General features: G+C 25.5%; 7 protein-coding genes across 7 annotated transcripts; 3 read left to right on the top strand and 4 right to left on the bottom strand.

Moving 5' to 3' along the window:
* Positions 1 to 127: 127 nt before the first annotated feature.
* On the bottom strand, positions 128 to 1,469 carry MKS88_003400 (ubiquitin-conjugating enzyme E2; the record flags this gene model as incomplete). Its single annotated transcript, XM_067216488.1, has 5 exons — positions 128 to 276; positions 444 to 572; positions 717 to 884; positions 1,112 to 1,191; positions 1,420 to 1,469. The coding sequence occupies 5 exons, from the start codon at positions 1,467 to 1,469 to the stop codon at positions 128 to 130; spliced, it is 576 nt and encodes a 191-aa protein (XP_067073130.1).
* A 4,481-nt stretch (positions 1,470 to 5,950) lies between these two features.
* Positions 5,951 to 7,846, bottom strand: MKS88_003401 (Sec1 family protein; the record flags this gene model as incomplete). Its single annotated transcript, XM_067216489.1, has 1 exon — positions 5,951 to 7,846. One exon carries the CDS (start codon positions 7,844 to 7,846, stop codon positions 5,951 to 5,953), a length of 1,896 nt encoding a protein of 631 aa, XP_067073131.1.
* Positions 7,847 to 8,803: 957 nt separating this feature from the next.
* On the bottom strand, positions 8,804 to 9,824 carry MKS88_003402 (uncharacterized protein; the record flags this gene model as incomplete). The annotated part of the gene is made up of 5 exons (XM_067216490.1): positions 8,804 to 8,900; positions 9,021 to 9,085; positions 9,245 to 9,280; positions 9,411 to 9,445; positions 9,632 to 9,824. 5 exons carry the CDS (start codon positions 9,822 to 9,824, stop codon positions 8,804 to 8,806), a joined length of 426 nt encoding a protein of 141 aa, XP_067073132.1.
* A 505-nt stretch (positions 9,825 to 10,329) lies between these two features.
* On the top strand, positions 10,330 to 10,959 carry MKS88_003403 (ribosomal protein L27; the record flags this gene model as incomplete). Its single annotated transcript, XM_067216491.1, has 1 exon — positions 10,330 to 10,959. The coding sequence occupies one exon, from the start codon at positions 10,330 to 10,332 to the stop codon at positions 10,957 to 10,959; it is 630 nt and encodes a 209-aa protein (XP_067073133.1).
* Positions 10,960 to 12,415: 1,456 nt separating this feature from the next.
* Positions 12,416 to 14,245, top strand: MKS88_003404 (thioredoxin-like associated protein 2; the record flags this gene model as incomplete). The annotated part of the gene is made up of 1 exon (XM_067216492.1): positions 12,416 to 14,245. One exon carries the CDS (start codon positions 12,416 to 12,418, stop codon positions 14,243 to 14,245), a length of 1,830 nt encoding a protein of 609 aa, XP_067073134.1.
* Positions 14,246 to 15,615: 1,370 nt separating this feature from the next.
* MKS88_003405 (flavoprotein subunit of succinate dehydrogenase) lies at positions 15,616 to 17,514 on the bottom strand (the record flags this gene model as incomplete). The annotated part of the gene is made up of 1 exon (XM_067216493.1): positions 15,616 to 17,514. One exon carries the CDS (start codon positions 17,512 to 17,514, stop codon positions 15,616 to 15,618), a length of 1,899 nt encoding a protein of 632 aa, XP_067073135.1.
* Positions 17,515 to 20,283: 2,769 nt separating this feature from the next.
* Positions 20,284 to 26,387, top strand: MKS88_003406 (armadillo repeat protein; the record flags this gene model as incomplete). The annotated part of the gene is made up of 8 exons (XM_067216494.1): positions 20,284 to 20,323; positions 20,688 to 24,795; positions 25,052 to 25,138; positions 25,296 to 25,348; positions 25,445 to 25,547; positions 25,678 to 25,734; positions 25,934 to 26,081; positions 26,256 to 26,387. The coding sequence occupies 8 exons, from the start codon at positions 20,284 to 20,286 to the stop codon at positions 26,385 to 26,387; spliced, it is 4,728 nt and encodes a 1,575-aa protein (XP_067073136.1).
* Positions 26,388 to 26,673: the final 286 nt, after the last annotated feature.

The following is a 26,673-nucleotide window of genomic DNA, read 5'->3' on the forward strand; positions in this document are numbered from 1 at the left end:
GTTCGTCTCCTTATTCGTCTTCTTATTCATCTTCTTATTTTCTTTCTTAACATTCTTCATCTTATTCATTCATATTTTCCGTTTTCCATAATTTATAAATAAGGGACTCACACAAAAAAGGTACGGGTCATAAGTTGTCAAGGTCTATGTCTTGGACTTCTTGGTCGACATATGATAACTCACTAACTGGTGATATGTTACCATTCATATTTGAAGTATTTTTTTCTTTTTTTTGCTTATCCCATAAATCTTTACTTGCGTACAACTTAACATACTCTGTTGATAAGGAAAAAAAAATTATGAAAATATAAAAAATTGAAATGATAAAGTATGTATTTATAGTGAAGAAAATACATATTCATAATTCAATTTGAAAAATATTAAAACACACAAGCACTGGAAAGGAAACATAAAAAAAAAAAAAAATATATCGAAAAGAATACCTTTTACTTTTTCTTCATAAATATTTTTGTCTTTCATAAGTAATGAAGCCGCATCACTGTTTAGGGGATCAGATGGATTAGGGTAGGTGAGAAGTTGGGGTAGAAAAACTTCGAAAACATTTACAAGGCCTTAAAAAAAGGAAAAAAAGAAGAAGGTAGGTGTATCGGTGTGCTATACTGTACAATCATCTATCCGTTCCTATATTCATATGCATTTTCATATACTCGTCCGCATGCATATTTGTGTGCGCGTTTGTATACTCCTATTCTTACTGTATAGCGGAGTCCATGTTTGGTTAATGACATCCAGACAAACAGACCCAGACGCTTCATCAACATTCGGGTGTAATAATTTGTTAATAAATCCTATAGAGGGAGAAGCAAAAGGATAATCATCCGGCAAGGTTACATGAACTTTCCATATTCCTCCTTCATATGCGGCTAATTTGAAAAGAAATCAAAAATACACACAAATATATACTAATAAGGTATGGATACCACTATAAACACAAATTCATATGTAATTATATATGCTATAACGAGGATTAATACGAATACACGCTTACACACATGCATACAAAGAGGTTCACATACATACACATGTGTATATATAAACACGCATGCGACACTAATGTGTAGATATTTCTAAAACTATAAAGTCTTCCTACTTCCATTTGGCCCATGAAACATCACGTCAAAATCTTGTGTGCTTCCATTGTTTAATTCTAAATCATACCCAGCCATAATACTACGAGAAATGCACACAGTTGTATATGTTTACATATATTATATATACCGAAATACATTTATACATGTACATATGAATATATGCATATTAAAGTCATACACTTACATATAAATGGTGTTACATATATATTTTAAAGTTATTTGTTAGGATTCATTTTTTTCTTTCTTTCTTTCTCTCTTTCTTTTTCTTTTCTTTTCTTTTCTTTTTTTTTTTTTTTTTTGTACTAACAGCTTGGTAAAGTCGCACTGCTTTCTCGTTAATGATGTTTGATGATTCATTGTTATATATCTAAATATTTTTTTTCTTCTTTTTTCTTTTTTTCTGTATTTTTTCCCCTCCTTCTGATGCTCTTCTTATGCTATTGTACTAGTAGAATTTGTGATACTCTGAATGTTATTATATTGTTAATCCCTTCGTGTGTGATATGTGTATACATATATATATTTATATATATATATATATATATATGTAATTAAATCATTCTTTATATTACTGCTTCGATTTTTTAGTAAGTACATAATATAAAATAAACAATATAAACAATTTTATAGTAATAATTTTTTTTTTTTTTTTCTTTGTTAACTACCTTACTATATTAATTTTGGACGATAGCAGCATGTAATAATAAATATATAGATGTTTATTTTAATAAAAAGTACAATGTGAGCTAGTAGTGATAATATTGATGGTGGATATTTTATTTTAATTCTGTACTGTTATACTCACATATAATACTTATACATATGTATGTACTATATATGTATGTATGCATAACATGTATATGTATATTATTCAAAATGTTTAATTTTTAAAAAGTGTGTAGCTTAAAAAATGGTTTTCCTACATGTTTCGTTTTTTATTATTTATTTTGTAATATTTATTTTGTAATATTTATTTTGTAATATTTATTTTATATTATTTATATTTTGTTTTTCACTTTTCATTTTTCATATATATATATTATATATAATATATATATATATATATATATATAATATATATGGTTTAACAAAAAAATAAAGGAAAAAAATGGCATTTAATTCTAAAAAATTGTAAGATTTTTTACGAGGTTCTCTGCAAGGTTCTTTGTGAAGTTCTCGTGACGAACAAAGAAATGTATATATTTACAATAACTTGGTTTGGAGTGGTAAATATGACTTTTTAGTTTAAGGCATAATATTGCAATAAAACTTGAGACTTATTTTTTATATATAATTAGGCTTCTGTTCTTTTGTAAAAACCTTTTCCCTTTTTTATTTAAAAGATGGAGGATATAATTTTCATCAAAAGAAGCATTCTGATTTTTTCAAAAAAAGGGGGTTTCTGATTTATTAAAAATGAGATTTCTAATTTTTACCAAAAAGAAGTGTCTGATTTTTGCGAAAACTACCATCAATATATATATACCTCTTCCTATTTTTTTTTTTTTTTCTTCTGCCCTCTTTTTAGGTTATTATGTGTGTATTTAAAATATAACCAAAAAAAAAAAAAAAAAAAAAAAAAAAAAAAAAAACAAAATAGAAAAGAAAAGAAAAAGATTTGTAATAAAAGTTCCTATACAAATATTATACTATAATACTAAATCATAAAAAAAAAAAAAATATATATTTTTACAACTTAAATTAAGTCGAATAAACATAATTTCATAATTAAACTTTAATCATTAATTTTTAATTTTCCATGTATATATACATGCGTATATATACAAATATATATACATTGTATATGTAAACATGAAGTTAAATATAAAGCAAAAAAAAAAAAAAAATACATATATATATATATATATATATATATATTTATCTATTTATCTATTTATCTATTTATCTATTTATTTATTTATTTATATATATACATATATATATATAAATTAAAAATAGTGTGAACAAATGGATTTTCTATTTTTGTCAAAAAATATCTTTTAAGTGGGTAATGTGTGTAATATATTTACCAAAAAAAAAAAAGAAAAAGGCAATAATGCAATATATATACATGCATGTAATGTTATATATATATATATATATATATATATATATATACATATTTGTACATATATTCACATACATATATTTATATATTATACACATATATACATATATAATATAAAAGGATAAAAACTAAGCCTTTTAAAGCGTGCTCATCAATGAGCTAATATCTTAATTTTTTTTAATAAAATAAGAAAAAAAAAAAAAATTAGCATAAATGGAATAATACAGGAAGCGATAAATTAGCATTTATACATGTCGTCTTGTATAAATTTATATATATGCAGAAAAATGTATTTTATATATATATATATAATATATATATATAAATAAATTTATATTTTTATTCATATATACATGTGTAAATAAATATGAAGTATATGGGCAATATATGCAAATGTATATACAAATGTATAAACAAATATATATTAAAAATATACGTAAATAAATAAATAAATATATATATATATATATATATATATAATTTAAGAGGGTAAAATTAATAAAAATAGAGCAATAAATATATCAAGGATCACGTACTTAAAAAAAAAAAAAGACAATACTGTCGCGTCAAAATTATTGATTAAAGTGCGTTGGACAAAAATCTTTAAAACGAAATATAATTATAGATTGACAATGTACCAAATTTACAAATAAAAAAGTTTATTTGTAAGAATAAACTCACATCACAAAAAGTATACATACCAAACTTAACTATATATTGTATATTTCGTGTGTTATATAAGTAAAACATATTTCATGATATATGTACATTACACTTTTAATAATGTATATACGTATATATTTTACTATATATGTGTGTAAAAATTTTGTGATATATATGTACATATATAAATACATATGTATATTTATAGCGTATATTTTGGTATGTATATGTATTTATCACATGATTTATGTTATGTATACTTAATAATGAATATTTTATAGTATACATATATATATTACATATTTCGCGTTTTGCGTACAAGTATATATATATATATATATAACCCAATGAGCTAGATGAACTTCACAATATCGAAGTAGTTTCACAAAAAAGAAAAATAATGTGAATATTTATTTACGTTTAAATATAACCTGTACATAAAATAAAAATTTTTTTTTCTAAATTTTAAACGTTTTGAATGAAAAATGAAGAAGCTGAAAAACGAAAAAAGCGAAAAACAGGAAAATGATATTTAAGCAGAAAATATAAATTGAAAGAACGACGCGTAGATGTAACATATATATTTATTGTAGATATATTGTTTATCATTTGCATAATTTTGCCTTATATATCATTTTACTTTTCTTTCCATTTAATTTGAACAAAACGTATATTAATAGAACTTCAGCTAAATATACAAATATAAAAACATTATAATTTAGGATGTAACCAAATTTTCATGTAGGCATAATGAATGCCTTTTTTTTTTTATTGGAGTTGTCAAGGGTTCATATATTATTTAAATTATTACCAAGTATATATAAGTAACGTTAAATTGAATTTTTTCAATGAAAAAAATAAATAATAACAAATTTTTTTTAAGAAAATTCTTAATGTATACAGTAACTATTTTGCTAAATATTTCAATGTATAATGTATTTTAATATATGATAGCTTGTTGTAATTAGATAATAATGACATAAGATTATATTGTTTTACCGAACTTTGTTTTGTCCGTATAAAGTTAACAATATTGTATTAAGAAAAAAGAAAAAAAAATTAATGAAAGGAAAAAAATAAAATATATTTTTTTAAAATTATTCCGTACTATAATTATTTATATATGTACGGAAAATTGAAAAGAAAAGTAATGATATACTTAAGTTGAGGTGATATGGGAGCAAATAAATACTATAAAGTTAATAAATTAGTATGTGTAAATGCACAATTTATCACATATTTTTTTTGTGCGCATATGTCCATTCACCTATTGGCGTAGATATTTGATGCTTAACTTGTTCATTAGTATATTTCCTTTTCTTTTTGTCTAATGAAGTGGTAATACTCTTTTTACGTAAAACAAAAGGGAAAATATAAATTTAATTACGCTCATTTTTGTTGCATGGTCTCATAGCGTAAATGCATAATATGACTGTACACACATAGTTACATATTCCTTTTTTTTGTTTAAAATGGGTAATCATAGATATTCGCACAGGTACGCATATGTAAGTATTTGAACATATATATGTATGTTTATGTATGCACGTATTTGTAACAACCAATATTATAACTTCCTCTGCTTGCTCGAAATGTAGAAAAGTTCCACCATATGGGTTAATGCTTAATTTTTGTTTGTGCTTATAAATGAAAAAAAAAAAAAGAAAAAAGAAATGAACGAATGAAGGAAAGAATGAACGAATGATGGGGAAAGACTAAATAAAAAATAAGGAAAATGGCACCAAAATGGTATATGTTCACATTTGCAATATTTTAAAAATGTTTACAGCAAATATATCTTTCAAATTTCAACAATTTTTTGTTTTTTTGAATATATATTATGTCATAATTTTGTGCGTATAAATATGTAATTGTTTGGTCTTCAATGCAGTGGTACACCATACGAAATATAACATTTTAAGCAGCATCGCAAAAATGGAAAAAATTGACCATAAATGGAACAAAAACTGGTCAAAGATTGGCCAAAAATATACGAAAAAAAAGACAAAAAAAGAGAGTGAAAGGAACTGATAAAGTTTACATAACAAATTTCCACACACGAGTATCGCTTGGGCCTCCACTTTGTTATCTTCCACATATGGCAGGCTCAAACGGTAAAGGCTCGTCCTATTTCGTTGAGCTCTTGAAGAAAGTTCTCCGGTCGCACAAAATCAGTTGTACCATATATAATTTTTTTATTCATTTTTTCTTCCAAGTCTTTTAAAGCTGACACTTCAATATAGTTACCACCACCTATAACAAAGATAATACAATCTTTTATATTTTCTTGTTTAATATATAATTTGTCCATTTGTGTACTTGGAGGGTTTTTAGGATCAATATAAATAAATTGTTCATTTAAAGAAGAAGGTTTATTTTCTATTAGCGTTTCAACAAGTTTCGTAATTTTTATTTCTCTTCTTCTTGGTAATAAATTCTTGGCACCTTGTAATATGTTAAAACCTTTATCAATAAATATATTACTATATGTGTTTAACTGTTGTTTAAATGTTGTACTTCCACTATTTGAATGAATTAAGGGTGTATTTACATTTATATTTATATTCATTGACTTAAATTTTTCTAACTGTTTAATAAAATTGACAGATGATGTATCTATATTTAAACTATTTAATTTTTGAATAAAGCCATCAAGCGTTTGAGGATTTAAATTCCTTTTGGCAAGATATAAACATAAAAAGGCTCTATATTTATCAAAATTATTACCTTTTATAGAATTTAAAATATTGTTCATATATTGTATACATATTTTTTCATTAGAACATTCAAAATCAAACTCATTTTCATAAAATTTGTCTAAATCTCGCTCTTTTATTTCTTTTATTAGATCAGTTAATATATTTGTATGCATATCTAATAGTCTTTTATGTTCCGTCATTTCTGGTAGTATATTCATGGCGGACATTAAACCCCCTGTAATGTTATCATTGTTCGTTTTGTCATTCTTGTTCAAATTTTTCATTTTTTCATTATATTCGTTTAAACATTCACTGATATTATTTGCAACTTCTGGAAAGGGTTTATTACAATTATTTAAAAAAAAGGAGTCATTATTATTAATATCGTAATATTTATTAGGTATGTTACCATTTCTTCCACTCCTACTATTTTGTTCACTGGAATTAATTTGATTCAAATAAATTTTATTTAGTTTTATGTCAAAAATATCATGAATTAAGGCTTGATATGTCCAAGCATGCTGTATCATGACACTTAAATCAATATCTCTGTCCACTAAAATTAAGAGAGGTCTTTGAATAGATTTTGAGTTAAAAACATAATTATTGGTAGACCTTAAATTTAACAATTCATAAATTTTTTTATGCAATTTTTCTGCAATAGTTTTTGAGGGATACGTTTTATTTGGTGAAACTCTAATAATTGGAACAACCCCTAAGGTAACTAAAAAAGAAACTAACCCTTCAGTTATTTGATCCATAGCATTTTGTATTAAATTATCACTTGTTTCATGTAATATTTTAAAGCAATGAGGTATATTTAACGAAAACGTGGTACTCGATAAACTAATGAATTTTATATATCTGTCTGTGATTTTTGATACATAAGATACTATATTATTTTTTACACATTCGTTAGCAAAATATTCAAAATTTTCATCACTTATATAGGAAAGGAAATTTATATAATAACTTCCATACATATTATTTATCATATCTCTAATAACTTTATCTATGTTTTCTTTATTATTATCTATTAAATAAACAGCATTCACTTCAGGTATTGAATTTCTTTCTTTATGTAAATTTAAATTTAATGTTACACCATGATGTCTTAAATTTCCTACTTTCAGTAAAGGGGCTAAGATATTCTGACCCTCCGAATCATATATTAATATTTTCCATATCTTGTCATGCGAATAATATAATATATTGTCGCTATTGTTCAAACTATCATTGTAATCATTTAAGTTCAGCATATTGATTGCGCTATTTTTTTGTTGCTCCTGAATATTCAACGACATTTTGTTATTTCTTTCCAGCTACTTCAAACGTAGTCCCAGTCGATTGTTATTACATACGCGTGCAGGTTGATACATATGAATATAAAAGTTTTACAGGTATGGACATATATAAATATAAGCACATATATATACACATGCATATATGTGCATACATATATGTACATATATATATATATACATATATTTATATATATATTTTACTCGCTTGCTAGCTCGTTCACTTGTACAGTAATTCCTCTTAATAGGTGTGCGTTTTAGTAGTTTAAATCAGTGCGCTATATTTTGTAGTACATTCTTTAAGTAGCTGTTTTGTTTCTTCTCATATATTTTTAATTTTGCAGTCATATTAAATAAGTATGCTTAACGAATACATTAAGTATAAACCTATTTTTAATTTTCTCAATTTGTTTTTTATTTTTATTTTTTTATTCTTCCATTACACGAATTTTTTTATATGATCAAATTTGTGCGTGCTTTTTATTTGGTTTTGTTTTTGTAATTATTTATTTTGCTCTTATTTTATATGTTTTTTATATTTTTGCTATTTTTTTTTTATTTTTTTTTTTTGCAAGTTCACTAAAGCATGAAGTGTTAGTTAATTCGCTTATTAATTAACTCTTTTTTTATATTTTACTTTATTATTTTGTTAATAAAGAGAAAAATTCTTTTAATAATTTTGCGTTTTTTAGGAAATTCATTTTTATTAGATATTAGCAATTAGCTATTTTAATTGTGTATCATGTACAATGTTTTGTTCATATTATTAGTATAAAAAAATTTTGGAGAGGAGAAAATCTTTTTCAAGCGTATAAATGCAACAGGTAAATGCCTTTGAAAAATTGTACAATTAGAAAATTTATTTTGTTACAATGCTTATAGATTGTATGTATGCGCATGAATTTGTATGCAAATGTATACGCATGAATATGCGTACATGTATGAATGCCTCAAAACAGCTTAAAGTTCTGTGTTAATTTCGCTTTTCTTTTTATAGTCTTTCAGGGTGATTTCATAGTATATTTTCCCGATGCCTGCCACAAGTATACCAATACGTCTGAGTAGAAGAAATATATCAATATGTAAACAAATGTTGAATATTGAAAATAATGTTAATGCTTATAATAATCTAAGAAAAAAAGAAAAAAAGAAGAAAGGACTGTTTTTTTTTTTGAACCTGAGTTCACCAATGCACATTCCTCTTAATCCCTTATTTAAAGGAGATACGTTATGTTCTCCAACCTTCGAAAAAGTCAAGTGTTTCAACAAATATGATGAAATAAGTATTTAAAAAAAAAAATAATAATAAAATAAGGCATAAGCAGTATTAAAAAATAGAGGTGGATGAATGAAAGAGAAAAAGTATTATATTACATTATATATACACGCATATTAATTTACTATAAATTTCTGGTGAGCATAGCCATATTGATAGTCCTGAGAAATTTGAATTATGTTAAAAACTTATTTGAAAACGGACAATTATAGCACATAACGGATTATACATATACACATAGGTATATGTGTGGGTACGTAAGTATGTATTATATGTTTATATACGTTTTACCGATAATATTTGTGGCATAATATTCACCCCAGGGGCTACATGTGATCATTTTAAGCATGACAAAAAAAAAAAATAAATAAATAAAATAAAATTAATAAAATTTTTATTTTAAAGCTATATTTACATATATATATTAATGGCTATTACACGGAACATCAGTTTATTTTTCTGTTGAACAATTTGTTTAATATGAGCATAAAAAATAATATTAATGGCCTTACAAAATGTCCTCATTTCAATTTCTGCTTCATCACGAATTTCTAAACCACATTTAATAGAAGACTTTTTCAAGACACGAACACTAAAATTATTTTTTATTTCATATTCATTTAGCTTGATGTATATTTCTTCATCAGAATTTATAGTAATTAAAATGCAATAAAACAAAAAATAAATGTATGGAAACTTCATCATTGCACGTGTAAATATTTGTGTGTATATGTACGTATTCTCTATTTTTAGCTATCAGCTAATATATATTTTTTTAATTCCATGTAACAGTTTTCTATACTTAGATTAAAAGATTCGTGATATGCATGAAATGCAGTCTTAGCGTCAATTTAATAAAATTAATGAATGGTATACCTCTGTTCTTAAATTTTATGACATGTAAAATTTTTTTTTTTTTTAGTAACGCTAATTTTTTTTTATATTGATGTGACCATTTTTTTTTTTTTTTTTTTTTTTTATGTAATTGATACGCAAAAATTTATTGCATTGTGTAATATGTACAGTTGTAAACACGTATTTATACATACACATATATATATGTTTACACTTTTAATACAAATATGTTAATAATTATTTTATACGAATCAAATGTGCAGAAGATATATACATACATATATATGAGAGAAATTGCGAAATGCAAATACGAAGTTGCAAGTTGCTAATTCCTTTTTATAAAAATTATTTATAAATGAGCTTCCAAAGTTTGTTTACATTACTTATATTAATCAAATGTGTTATATGTGCAAAAACAAAATATAATATCAAGCTATCAAGGACCTATTTAAAATTTTTGGGATGGGAGAAAAACATCAAAACTACGCAGATAAAACCTTTATATATTAACAGAATAAATTTGTTAGGAAGAAAAAGCAATAACATATGTAACAATTTTAAGCATAATTTATTTATTAACAAACATTACTTGAAAGATTGCTTTATAAGAAATTCCTATAAAAATGTAAGTATAATAAAAATTAGGCGTTTTAATAAACTATGGGCTAAAAAAAAAGGCGTAGGAAGCACAAAAAATGGTAGGGATAGTAACCCCAAGAACTTGGGTGTAAAGGTATTAGGAAATAATTTTGCGCATGCTGGTAATATTATAGTTAGACAAAGAGGAAGAACCTTTAAGCCTGGATATGGGGTAAAACAAGGAAGAGATTATACACTAACTGCCATCAAATCCGGAAAGGTTCATTTTTTTAACCGCGTTGTAAGCATTATCGATGTTAGTAATCCTAAGCCAATGACATTTAGAGATGTTTACCGAGAGGATCCTACCATCATAAGTTTATCAAAAATGTGGACATCAGTTTAATAAATAAAAAAGATGGATAACATAAAGGTGCTTAAAAAATATTCAGAGAAAAAATTAAAAGGATAGAGACATATATATTATTTTTAATATTTGTTAAGATTCCTAAATATTTATAACATTTTAATATATATATGTTCTTATATATACTAATGTAAGTTTTATCATTTTTACAATTTTTTTTTCAAGTGAAATGTACTATAAAATTCGACTCTTCATTTTCTTTGGATGTAGATCCAAAAGGCTGTAAATGTCTCCTTTATAGGCATTATTTATTTAAGTTGAACTTGCTTATATATACATGTGCATACATATGTACAAGCATATGTACATACATATATACATTTGTGTGTGCTTTTGTAGAAAGCATGCTTCAGCAGTTTGTAAAAGTTATATGAAATTTACATTCTCTCTTTTAAAAATGACCTTTGAACTTTATATTGTGACTTACTACTTACTATCTTTTCGTATTAATCATTTTTTTGTTAAAATTAAATATGCAGTATAATTTAACTGCTTTTCAAGAGAAATATGAAAAGATAAAATCAAGGTAACTACCATACAATGAGTAAAAATTAATCAGTAATCATTAATGGTATTATGTTATTTTATTTTTTCCCCACCCCTTATATATAGAATAAACAATTGTTTATTTTAAAAATTATTACAAATTCATGTTATATATATATATTTTTTTTTTTCTTTATATATGGGGAAAATAGTTATTTTTTTTAAAAATTATGTACAATTCATATATTTTTTTTTTTTTTTATTCTGATTTATGATTATATTAATATGGAGAAGAATACGTTATGAAGTAATATACAAACTGTGTATTACAATTTCGTTTAAAGGTATATATTATTTTAATAATGGTTTAAATTTAAACTATGGCCTCCTTTGTCAGTTGAAGAAATATGTTCTTACAAAGTCGTAGTTACTTATCAGCTTAAATTTAAAAAAAAAAAAAAAAAATGGCTAGCTCTGGTGCGTCTTACTATGTATAAATCTTGTGTGTATATATGTATGTATAAGCAAATTTCTGTGGTTACAACATAATAATGCATAGAACATAAAAAAATCAACGTTTTATAAAATTTAATTTTATGTTTCTTTTACAACTGTAAAAAGCACAGTGTTAGTTAAATAAAGTCTCATTAAGACAAAAATATTTCAGACTTCAGATAGTCCATACGTTATTTTATTTTATTTTGTAAATATTTGATATATTTGGTTGCAACTGAAAAATAAAATAATAATTATACCATTTTTTAACAGGCAATTTTTTTTTTTTTTTTTTTTTAACAATTTATACTTACAAAATGTATGAGATATCATAACAAAAATAACAAATATAATTTTTATTTAAACTTTTATCAAGATCTGTTCATTAAAGTGCGTCTTTAACTAAAAAATAAAAAAAAAAGTTAAAATAATAACAGTAGTAATAATATTAATAATGTACACAAGCCAAAAGACAAATTATGAATACACTAATCCGATGATATTAAATATAAATAATAAAAATGTGAATCCTTATAAAAATGAAAATATAGTAAGCGGTCCATCCAATATATCTCGAAGCATACTTCCTTTACCAATAGATTACCAAGGATATGGATTAAAGAATAATAATACAAACCGCTTTAATAATCAAAATAATTTTAATGGAAGCGAAAATTCAAAAATATATGTGCAACATAGTAGAGTTGGGGACAAATTTGAAACAGCATCTTTGAAACATAGTATTTCTCGCTATATACCCGAAAATAGAAAGGAAGGAAAGCAAATGATTAATCTTTTTAACAAAATGAAACATGATGATATAAACAAAAATACTAGTAACTACATGAATGCAAATTCAATGGTAGTACCTACAAATTTTAGTTCCAGTATTAGTACACCATTAAAATCATATTATAAAAACAATCCTAAAATTATTTATGAAAATCAAAATATGAAATTTCCTATTAATAGAGTGAGTTCTCTAGAAAAGGCGAAAAGTGTAAATTCTATTACTATAGGAAATGTAAAACGCAATAATAAAGAAATATCAAGCATAAAGGAACAGCAAAAGGTTGTATACGCTCCTCCCATAAAAAAAAATATAAATGATTCGGCGATAATAATGAAAGAAGGTTCAGTTCTATTAGAATATTCAAAAATAAAGGATGATAACGTAAAGGTCAGGGAACAAAAGACATTATTTTGGGGAGATGTAAAAAGCAAGGATAATATTATGTTTTCAAGAAATTCTCATAGAAAGAATGATATATCTGAAGCACACGATGTTCATATAAACAAAAAGGCAGAAAAAGTTGAAGAAAAACAACAACAAAAAAATAATAGAAGGGAGGGTGAAAAAAAAAATAATAGAAAAGAAGGGGAACAAAAAAATATTAATAGAAGAGAGGAAGAAGTAAAAAAATATAATAGAAGTGAGGAAGAAGTAAAAAATAAGGAAGTATACTTAACACATAAAGAGAATAATTTTACACAGAATAACAAAAAAAAGGGAGGAAATAGAAAAGATAAACAAATAAACATATCTTTAGAAGGTAGCAAGAAAAGAAGTAAAGAAAAAACAAAAATTCAAAGTAAAACGTTAACTTACAAAATTATTAAAGGTGAATTGCCTTGCACCACTTCAAATAATTTCAAAGAAGATTCATTAAATTTAAACAATGGTTTAAAAACATTTGAAAATATTATTGTGGTTGATAGAAATCATGTTCTTAAAATATGGAATGGATATGAATGGGAAGAAATGGAGAACTATTTTAATTTTTTTATGAAAGCAAGATATGATAATAAAGGTAATATTTGGTGCATAAATAATTCTTACGAAATTTTAAAGTTAATGAAGAACAGGTTTAAAAATTTTGGCAATTTAGCTAATGAAGAGATTATTGATATAGCGTTTGATAGAAAAAATATATTATGGTGTATAAACCGTAAGGGGGAATTGTTAAAATGGAATAAAACGAAATGGTGTAAAATAAAATATAGGGGTTTTCATAAATTATCAAGTTTATCTTTTGATAATAAGGGGGACCTATGGGCTGTTAACTCAAAGAGAGCATTAGCTATTTGGAATAAAAATGAATGTAATTGGAATGAAATAATAATAAAAGATAATTTAAAAATATCTTGTATAGACTTTGATGCTAAGGGGAAAATTTGGGTAATTTCGAATTCCGGTGCGTTATTAACATATTCTTGTGGGAATTGGATAAATTTTGGACATGTATGTTTAGACAAGTTAATATCCATAGGGTTTAAGAAGTAATATTAGGGAAAAATCAAATAGTAGATATACGAAAAATTGAGCGCAATTTAGTTACAGTAAAAATATTAGCAGGAGAATGGGTTGAATAGGAATAGAGAAGGTAAATATAATGATTAAATTTATACCATTATATTTTCATTTCGTTTCTTCCTTATAATGGTGGATATAATGATGAACAGTTGTGCTTATATTACGGAACACAAAGCATGGACCAAGTTCGGATATACATATATATATGAATATATATCTTAACACTTTGCCCCCTTATAGTTTGAGTAATAATGTATATACTATTTGACAACATAAATTCTGATGCAAAAATATGCATGGATTTTTTTGCTAATTTTTAAGTAATTTTTTATCCGACTTTGTATAATCTTTATGAATTTTTGTAAGAAATTCTGTATAATTTTTATTACTTTTTTTCTGCAAATTTGTCTTACTTTTTAAGCATTTTTTTTTTTTATATATCTTGCTTGTCCATTTATAAAGACATCTTTGTCCAGTTGTTCTGTTATCGTTTATAATTCATTTGTCGATAATTTTTCATTATTCATTTTATTTTTAACTTTATACACATTTGGAATGAACATCTGTAGCGGGAAAACGCAGTGTCTTCCTGTTTTTCTGCTCTAATAATTAATGCGTAAAATGTTACATGAATTTTACAATATTAATATATATATATGTATGAATATCTATTATGTTTATGCATTTGTATATGTATGTGTATATGTATGTATGCTGTATACTCGGCAACGCCCCTTTATATTTTAAGAAAATACGTTCAACATGGACAAATGAAATTCAGTTGTATCGTTAAAATAAAGCATTATTTTTAAAGAGAAAAAGGGGTGAAAACATTTAGTACCTGTTATAACCCCAAAACATATGGAACAAATAATTATGGTAATTTTAAACATTTTAATTAAAATAGAATAGTTAAGAAAACAAAAATAACTGGAACATGAACTATTAAGAAATATTTATATGGATAATTTTTAACTTATATCTTTTTTCGATGGCAATGTATATATTTAGCGAGAATATATGTATAAATTTCATAAAAAAAAAACAATTAAAAAAAAAGATATTAACTTCTCAAAATGAAAGTACCAAATAAAAATAATGAACTTAAATTTTTTGTAATTAGAAAAGTTATTACACAGGAATTTGACGGTAATAACAAATAAAAAAAATAAAAGTAGGAAGAAGTGGGAGTTTACATATTGTGTATAGGTGCCTACCCATACATATGTAACAAAATATATACATGCACACAAACACATTTGCATATTATGGAAAACACTATGAATGTTTAAAAGAGAGATTACATAGTCTGGGGAGGGGAAGTAAATGAAGCAAAAGTTTCAATAAACCCTTTTAACAGGGGGAACGTGCTTCATTTCGTTGTCTAATGGTTCTGTAATAACTTTCCTATATGTAGTAAAATATTTGGAATTTTCAACATTTCTATCAGTCATCCAGGTTAAAGAATGTTTTAAAAAATTTTTATCATCCCGTTCAGGAAAGTCATCACGTGCATGTGCCCCTCTCGATTCTTTTCTGTCTATGGCAGCTAATATTGTTTGGGAGGCGAGGGTTAATAAATTTTCAAGCTCTAATGTTTCTAATAAATCCGTATTCCATGTTAAGGTTTTATCGTTAACATATATATCTTTAAAAAGAGAACATATATCAAGTATTTGTTTATATCCTTCTTCTAATAATGGACCAATACGAAAAACGGAAGCATGTTTTTGCATGCATAGTTGCATTTTTTTTCTTACATGAGATGTCTGAATGTTTCCTTTATTAAATCTTATTTGATCTATTCTTTGTAATGTTTCTTCTCCTATATTTCCTAAGTTTCCATTTATTGGGGGCAAATTCGGCTTATCTATTTCCATAATAGTTAGTGCAGCTCTTTTACCGAATACTACAATGTCTAACAAAGAATTTGCTCCTAGTCTGTTAGCTCCATGAACAGATGCAGATGCTGCTTCTCCTGCTGCGTAAAGACCTTTAACAATAATATCATCTGTTGATTTGTTTTTTAATTTTTTAAAATCCACACTCTGTGTTAATACTTGCGTTTTGTAATTTGTTGGTATTCCTCCCATGTTATAATGAACAGTTGGTAAAACTGGTATGTATTGTTTCGTAACATCTACCCCTGCAAATATTTTAGCTGTTTCCATAATACCAGGTAGCCTTTCTTTTATTGTTTCATAGGGTAAATGAGTTAAGTCTAGATAGATATGATCTGCATTTGGACCACATCCTCTTTGTTCATTTATTTCTATAGTCATAGCTCTACTAACTACATCTCGACTTGCCAAATCTTTAGCTTTAGGTGCATATCTCATCATAAATGCTTCTCCTTCTTTATTTCTTAAAATGCCACCTTCTCCTCTACAACCTTCAGTAATTAAACAACCAGCTGGGTATATACCAGTTGGATGGAATTGCACAAATTCTAAATCCTGTAATGGTAGTTTACTACGTGCAACTACTGCGTTCCCATCACCTGTACATGCATGAGCAGATGTGCAAGATAAGTACGCTCTACCATAACCTCCTGTTGCAATGACTGTATGTGGTGAAAAAAACCTATGTATTTTCCCATCTGCTATGTTTATACATATAACACCAATACATTCGTTCGGATTTAACATTAGTAAATCTAACACAAAATATTCAACAAAAAAGATACAATTATATGAAAGGGATTGTCCATATAATGTATGTAACATGGCATGCCCTGTTCTATCGGCAGCAGCTGCACATCTATATGCTTGTCCTCCTTTACCAAATTTTAAACTTTGCCCCCCAAAAGCTCTTTGATATATTTTCCCATCTTTCGTTCTAGAAAAAGGAAGACCAAATTCTTCTAATTCTAAAATAGATTCAGGTGCTTCTCTACACATGTAATGTATAGCATTCTGATCTCCTAACCAATCTGATCCTTTAATAGTATCGTAGGCATGCCATCTCCAATCATCTTCTGTCATATTACCTAATGCAGCGTTTATACCTCCTTGAGCTGCTACTGTATGAGATCTGGTTGGAAATAATTTACTTATACAAGCTACCTTATATTTATTTTTAGATAATTCTAAGGCAGAGCGTAACCCTGCCCCACCTGCACCTACAATAACAGCATCATAGTGGTGATCTGTCACATCATAAGCTTTGCTTTTCAGACTAGAAAATCTCGAATAACTCGTATGCATAAATTGTATGTACTTTTTGCAGTTCTTAATCATCCTTTACACCTATTTTATCTTTCTCACAACCAGATAATAGTAAAGCCATAAATAAGTATAAAGTGGAGGTGGGAATACTGTGAAGGTAAGGCACATGAACAAGGAAATAAACAAATCAGACGTATCAAATTGGTTATTTGCATTTACAAAAGTTGCATATGTTTATATATACTAATATATACATATATATTAATATATATATCGCAGTACTAATACATGTTCGCGATTATAGGATGAGAAAGCGATAATGCAGTGGTATTATATTATTTGTTTGAGGCAAAAATTATTAAATTAAAAAAAGAAAAAAGAAAAAAAAAAGGTAGAAGCAGGAGAAACTACATTTTATTTTAATAACATACCATAAATAAAACGTTTTTGTAAAAGTATTAAATTGTATTCTTATAATATTCCTTACACATAATAAAGCAACAACTGATCTTTTCTCTTTTTTCTCTTTCCTCCGGGAAACACAAATGAATGATACTTAAATAGGTGGGAAAAAAGAACGTTTTAAAAATAATCTCCTTTTTATAAAATGAGTGCAAATACATATGAATTTATACACATAATACTTGTAGAAAAGGTAAATTTGGGTAAATGAAAAATATTCGTAAAAAATAAAAAAAATAAAATATAAATTAATAAAATAATATAAAATTTTTTATCTCTTTGAGTGAGAATAATTTTCCATTTTAAAAAAAAAAAAAAAGAAAGAAAGGAGCCTTTATAATGTAATATTAAAATCAAATTTTGTACAATTTGATTGAAGTAACTTCACCTTTTATGCAGCAATACTGTTTTAACATAATTTTGTTTTGTTTTTTTTTTTTTCATAAGAAACAGTATAAAGCATTATAGTCTCTACACAATTAGTAAAAAGTAAAAAATATGGATATTATACATTAAAAAAGAAAAAAAATATGAACACACCATTTGAAGGAAATTAAATGCTTAAAAATGGATATAACAAAATTAATAAAAAATAATAGAAAGAGGGAAAGAAAAAATAAGTAAGTACTAAATCAAAACAGGTGTAGCTACTAAAGTATAATTTCCAAAATAAGAATAATCACAAAAACACATAAACATAATACATGATGAATTTAAAAGCTACAAAAAGAAAATTTATGCACACGTAAACGTTATTATACCTGTATAATTTTATTAGTAAAAACCGTTCAAACGTTATATATATATATATATATCATGTTAGGTATCGAAGGAGTACATATTTGTACATATGTATATATATATTGTGGATGTGTTATGTTTATATTTACCAGATTAACAATTCAAAGCAAACACGTGAGACGACCCACTTGGTAAAGTAACCCAAAAAATTATGATACTCATGTGTATAACAAAATGAGTAAACAACTAAAAAAATATATATTTTACTTTTATCAGCGTTATATTTTTTTTTATATTTTTGTTTTATTTGGGAATTTTATTGTACATTAACTGCAGTAGTACATTCACTTTGATGTTTTAACCTAATTTTTGCATTAAATTAAAAATTAGGCTAATAAAAAATTCCCCAAAACAATTAAAATTAACTCATTTGTTTCAAAATTAATTGGAAAAAAAAAAAAAAATGAACGAAAAAGGAAGCAGTTTTTTTAAGAGTTTTTTTTCTGCTTGACATAATAAAACAATACCTGGTTGTAAACATTATGAAAATATAGATAATATTTGATCATATACATGTACGTATTTATATACATATATATAATTATACATATATATGTGTGAGTGTTTATTTTTTTTGTTTAGTGAACGTGCTTTATTATTTAAACCTAAGTAATGGTACTTTTATATGTTCTCATATTTATGAAAAGATATACATATATATTCACGCACATTAGTGTAAATACATTTTTTATATGTTCGTAAGGGCGTATCCATGTGTATCTTTTTCGGAATGATTTCTTTCCCATTTTTTTTGAAAAGGCGAAATAAAAGCAGCACATGTTATCGTGTATATACGTACATATGTTAATAAAATAATATTAAAAACAGTTTGTATTTTGAGAAAGAATAAACCAATAAGTAAGACTCACATTCAAAGGAATTGTCATTATATATCTGTAAAGGAGTTTAAGCAAACATTTAATCGTCTTCATTTTTTGAAGTGAAATGACAGTAACATAAATAGGAGTCCAGAAAATAAACATACATATATGTATATATGTATGTATATATGTATGTATATATGTATGTATATATGTATGTATGTATATATGTATGTATATATGTATGTATGTATATATGTATGTATATATGTATGTATGTATGTATATATGTATGTATATATGTATGTATATATGTATGTATATATGTATGTATGTATATATGTATATATATATGTATGTATATATGTATGTATATATGTATGTATATATGTATGTATGTGCGTGTGTTTTTATGTATGTATGTAAATAAACATGTGCATATATGCTCGTGGATGTGTGTGAGACCTTAGTCCATAGCTCCATTTTAATATTTTCCATTCCTTAAATTGGTTCAATCAAAGAAAGAGCAGTTCGCCAAATAATTTAATAGGGGTGTATACATATTATCAAATTAAAAACGTCTGAAGCAAGCACTGATATTTTGTATTCCAATCAGATATCTGGAATTTATATCATTAGAAATGACTTTAAAAATAACAATGAAAATATTGAACAGTTATTTTATTTCTCTTAGCTTTCTTTGAATTTTCTTTTTGAAAGAAATTAAACTTTTGCAATAATAAGCAAGTACAGAAAAATGGTAAATCAAAATAATGGAATTTTTTCAAAGTTAACAGGTAATACTATTTATGTTTTTTTAGTAATAAAAAAAAGATAAATGAAAAATGAAAAAAAAAAAGAAAAAAAAGAATTTTATGATAAGAGGAACTAGACATGGACAGAATTTATAAAAATACATAACAACATATGAGAAATACATCTAGAAAACGTCGTTTTCCATACGTTTATCGATATATTTACACGTATATGTATGTATGTACGTATGTGCGTGATATCTTTTAAAAATTAAACATATAAGTTTCATTTTATCTATTAAAAGTTAATTATTTTGACATAATGTTAATGTATGTATGCACGTGCATGTATAAAAAAAAAAAAAATTTCTTTTTGCCTTTGCGTATGGGCTTGATTTTTTCTCAGGTCTGACATTTACCCTCTTTAAACTGAATATAGAAAACATTAATGAAGAAATTGATGAAAATATAAGTCCACTAGAGAAGGCAGTTTTGTTTGGTAGCAGTAATTTAAAATGCCGAAAGATAATATTTATGAAAGATTTAATGAAATTACTAAATAATATAAATTACGAGAATTTTAAGAAATATATTTACCCATTAATAGTAAAATTAAGTGATGATAATAACATAGAAATAAAAAATGAAATATGTAATAAAATAGGAGACTTATGTGCATACCTTTTACAAAATAATAATGACAGTGATGGTTGTGAAGACATAATAAAATTGATATTTCCAATTCTTGATAAATTTATAAAAAGTTATGATAATAAAAGTATCATAGGAAATGTAATGAAATCGTTATTAATATTATCTACTCATATTAATTCAAAATATAGAAAGAATATTATATTCCCATTTATATTATCTCTTATAACAAATGAAGAGTATAAAGCAATTGGTTTTATTTTATTAATTAAGATATGTCATATATTTGAGAGAGACATAATATTCAGTTTTTTAATTCCATATACTGAATATTTTTTTAAGAAAAAAGATGAAGAAATTAAAATATACACCTCTTCTTATTTTTATAATATTTGTAAAATGTTAAAAGAAGAAGATTTATCAAGAATTTTTCTTATTTTTAAAAATATGTGTAATGATGAAAATGATATAATTAAAATAATAAATATTTATAATTGTGCTCATATCTCTTCTTTATATTCGAAAACGTTATTTTTTAATTTCTTTGTACCATTGTTTAATAATTTTTTAAGAAATGGAAATTTGTTTATTTTTTATTATTCCTTAATAAACTTACTATTTTTTATATGCATTTTTGAGGATATTAATTTAATACACCCGTTTTATGTCCACAAAATTATTTTCTTTTTTAACAATGTTTTCTCGTCTCATCTGTTTACATTAAATTACTTAAACGAAACGGCAAAAAAAAAGAACAATTATTTTTTTCTGAATATAACAAAGGATGAAAATACCTACATAGAAGGGGCAGAAACAAACGAAGGTATAGAAAAAGATATAGTAGCACCAATTGAAGATGTTAATCAAGAAGGGTTTGAAGTTGATAAAAATAACATAGATCGTACGACTATTTCTGAATCCCTTATTGGTCTTGCTAATCTCGTTTCAAAACCATCAAGAGAATTTCACCCTTCCTTTCGTTCTATAAAGGAAGACATTGCATATACAAAAGAGGATAAGGAAGGGCTAATAGTGGACGAATTGATAAATATGAACATAATGAGAATAGAAAAAGAAGTACGGAGTAGTAGTTGTAGTACTACTACTAATGAAAATCATTCTGTTGTACCACAAAAAGGGGAAAAAAGATGTTCGAGTATAAATGATAATTTATTGGAAAGGGAAGATATAATAATAGAGGGTGATTTATTGATTAAAAGAAATTATGAAATTAACAATTTGCACGAACATTTACAGGATGAGAATAAAAGTGAAGAAGCAAATGTAAAACTAAATGGGAAAATTACGACACAGTCGAATGGATTAAATCATGATATGATAACTTGTAACTCCAGTATTAAAGAGGAAAGAAGCAAAAGTTCTGGGGAAATAGCGACGGAGGAAAATGCCCTTATATACCCATCTAAAAGTGAAGGTGAAGGTGTAGCGGTAGTGACCAGTGAGGGGTGCTTTGAGATAAAGGAAGGGGATGTAAAAGTGATGGATAGAGTAGAAATAATGAAGAAGGCAAAAGGGGAAACATACGTGAAAGGGGAAGAAAATGAGAAAGAAAAGGATGTTCATTATTCATCTTCATCGGGTAATGAACCAAATAGTTCTTCGAGTATATTAATTGAAGGTGCAGGTGACATATGTATAGAACACAATGAATATAATATAATAAATGGATATTATGAAAAACCTCAAGAAGTATTGGAAGAAAAGGATATAAATAATAATGGAATTATTAAGATTAATGAAAAAGTGGAAGAGGGGGGAACATTATTAATTCCCTCTTCATCTGCATTGTTAGAGACGTCTTACTCAACTTCTATGCTTCCGTCAATTTCAGCATCATCAAACGGTATGTTGTCGTCTTCGTCAATTTTTTTCAATAATAATTTAATCAATGATCTTATAATTAATAATACTCATTTTTGTGTAAGCATAAGTCAATTTTTTCAAATACACGGCAATGACGACCGTTACGGAAGAATTGATAATTATCACTCGGTAAAAAGAGTAGAAACCGAGGAAGAGGAACAGAAAGAAGAAAAGAAAGGTGTGGATGGAAAAAATGTTGGATACATGGAGGGGGAAAGTAGGAGAAACGAATTTGTTCATTTAAATGAAAATGACTTAACTGATATAGATAACACATTTAACCATGACAAAACAATCGATATAAATTTAATAAAAGGATGTTATTATAACGAGTTGGAGTTAATTAAAAGCAGTATGATATATGGTAAAATTTTTTTAAAAAAAAAGAAAGAGGAGAATAAAAATAAAAAGGGAAATAATGATCCTATTAACTATGATAATAATGATGATGACAATGATATATACAACATTGGAGCCATTGATTTTGATTCCATAAAAAAAAAATTTTTTTTTGACACGCCAAATAATATTATTGTCTCACATAATATAAATGCAGTATATATTTCAGCACTACATATACCCATGTTAATTTTAATCTTTAGAGAATATTTCTTTAGATTCTTTTCGCATGTTTTTTTTTTCATATGTACATACCCGTATTATTTTATAAGGAAAATTATAGCATCCTTATTTTATGATATTTTACATAATTTATTCGACGCAAAATTTTTAAAAATTAATGTTGAAAAGTTAAATAAGGAACAAGAAAAATTGAACAACCTTATACGAAAGGAAGATAATAGAATGAGAAGAGGAAAAAATACTAGTAGTCTCCATTTATCACATTCCATAAAAGCAGAAAATAAAAAATACAGAAATGATTTTAAAAATGTACAAAGAAATGAATACACAGAAATAATGCACACATTTAACAATGATTATGCGACTTATTATAGTATGAAACGAATACAAAATATTAAATTAGTAGAAGACGAGTTGAACAATGAATGTAAGGAGAATGCATATACAGACAACATTAGGGGAGATAAAGTTGTAGTTCGTTTGAGAAGCGCTTCGACTAATGTGAAGAGCAGATCGAACCGGTTAACCGAGAGAAAGAAAGAGAAGAACAATTGTAATGACACATATAAGCAGGAAAAAGAAACGAGCAAAAGGGGGAAAAAAGAGAGTATAGAAATTGTGAGGGAAATTAAGAGAAAGGATATTGGGAAAGATAATAGGGAAAATAATGAGAAAGATAGTAAGGAAAATAATGGGGAAGATAGTAAGGAAAATAATGAGGAAGACAATAGGGAAGACAATAGGGAAGACAATGGGAAAGACAATGGGGAAGACAGTGGGGAAGACAATGGGGAAGATAATAGGGAAGATAATAGGGAAGACAATGGGAAAGACAATGGGGAAGACAGTGGGGAAGACAATGGGGAAGATAATAGGGAAGATAATAGGGAAGATAATTGGACAGACAAGCGCAATATAAATTCGGAGAAAAATGGAACAAATCAAAATAAAGAAAAAACAGATAAATTTGAAAATTCAGAAAGTTATAATAAGATAATAAAAAGAATACAAAAGCAAATCAATGCAAATTTATATGAAAGCGATTTTTTTATAAATGAGGAAAATGAAAATTTTTTCTTTTATAAAAAATTTCTTAATAAATATGAAAATGTTTATATAAAATTTATAGAGAAATTTAAAAAGTATTACACGAATGATTCATTATTATTTTTTTTCCACTTTTTTATTTACTATTTTTTAAGAGATTCAAATGTATTAGTTAAAAAAGCGATTTTAAAAAATTATGATAAAATTATATCTTTCTTTCCTTGTTCAATACAAAAAATACTTATGTCTTATTTGTTTCATGTTTTAGAATTTAAGACGCTAAATTATTCGTTACGCAGAAAAGTTTCAAAAATTATTTTTAGGATAGTATCAAAAACTGATGATGCCAGGTTAGTTAGGAATTGTCTTTTTCCCATATTTCTTAGGTACCATTGATTTTAAATATTCCCTTCTATCGCATCGTTCTGAATGGGAGTATGGTCATAAGTATATGTATGTGCATTTAAGTGTACTCTTAGATGTAACATGTTCGCGTAAATACTTACTCATTTTATGCAGATATATGTTTCTACGTAAGCATGTATATAAATATATATATTTGTACGCATACGTGTATATATATACACCGTTTTTCCCATTTTTCAGGTTATGCAAAGATGAAGTTGCAGCTATTCGCTTATACACCTCAAGCTATTTTTACCTGTTCTTAATAAAGGGGTGCCCCCGTCTATAGTATTGCAAAAAAAAGAAAAAAAAGTTTAAGAAAAAAAAAATTTATTTTTTAATTATATTGTTACAATACTTTTAACAAAAAAAGAAGTAAAATATAGATTATTTATAACAATTTAATAAAACTTATAATTCACTTTTTCTTATTTTTTTTTAAAAGCAATTTTTTTAAGGGGAATGGAGAGTTATTACCAGTAGAAGAATACAAAAAAGGTTCATACAATGAAAAAAAAGAATGAACTTACAAAGTTGAAAGTATTGAAAATGATATATTATTACTTCTCCCTTTTTTTTTTCGTAAATATACAGATATAGTAGTAACAAATGAAAACAATTACAAACTACAGAGTCGTTCCTTCACGGGTGGAGACGAAGTGTCTTTAATAAAAACAGTTATAATCACATTTGCAAAGTAAAAAGAAAAAAATAAAATATAATAATAACATATTCAATCAATAAAATATCAAGTTTAAAAAAGGATAGAATTTAAAACATTTGGATTGTTCTAACAACATTTATTAATTTTGTTTTTACATTTTCAGGAGTAATCATTTTTATGATAGGCAAATTTTTATAAATATGTGTGATAAAATAATACAGTAATAATAGCGAAATTATAAGAAAATTTATTTGTAAATATGTTACTTAAAATGAATATTACCTGCTCCGTTTTATTATAACTTTAACACATAAACGTGTATATTATGTTAATTTTGGTCAATAAAGTAATAATGTGTTATTGTTTTATATATTTATTCATTTTATTTTTATTTTTTTTTTTTTCTCCCCCCTTTTCAGTGAATGCCCTAAGAATTTATTTTTGCTGTACTTTTTAAAACCATTTGTAATCTTATCAGATGATAAAATTAAAGTTGTTAGAATTACTTGGGAGACATGCGTACTTTCGCAATTTAAAAAAAAGAGGCAGCTTTCGAATGTTTCGAATGTAAGTGCTGCACATATATATATATATATATATATATATATATACATATATGTATGCGTGTCTGTGGTTATTTATTCATATGTACAAGTATTTTATGTGTACCCGTAAATACTTATGTGTTAGAATAGTTACGTAGCGAGATACTTATTCCCCTTTTTTTATTTTATTTTTTAGGTTTTTGAAAAATTAAATGAGGTGTATGAGAAATATGGAAAGGCAGCCGTAAGCAAATGTAACTTAGCTGATCTTAGTAGCTCGAATAATGCGTCTATTAAAACATTTGATTTACATGATTTGGATGATTAACTTTATTTTTTAAAGTTTTACATGGGATTCCTAGTATGGACATATATACATGTATGTGTACATATGTAAGTATGTATTTTCCATGTAAAGAAGTGTACACAGAATAAGACCTCATGCCATTTTTTATTTTTTAATTTTTTCTAAATGTTTGTACATGTGTTACTAATGTTAGCTTTCCCCTAATGCAGAACATTTGTTATTGTATAATCTACATAGGATATTCTATCATTTCTTGTTTGATTTTACATAAAATAAGATTTCAGAATAAAAGAAAACAAAAATGTGC

The sequence above is a fragment of the Plasmodium brasilianum genome, chromosome 10 (assembly GCF_023973825.1).
Source record: "Plasmodium brasilianum strain Bolivian I chromosome 10, whole genome shotgun sequence".
Lineage (NCBI taxonomy): Eukaryota > Apicomplexa > Aconoidasida > Haemosporida > Plasmodiidae > Plasmodium > Plasmodium brasilianum.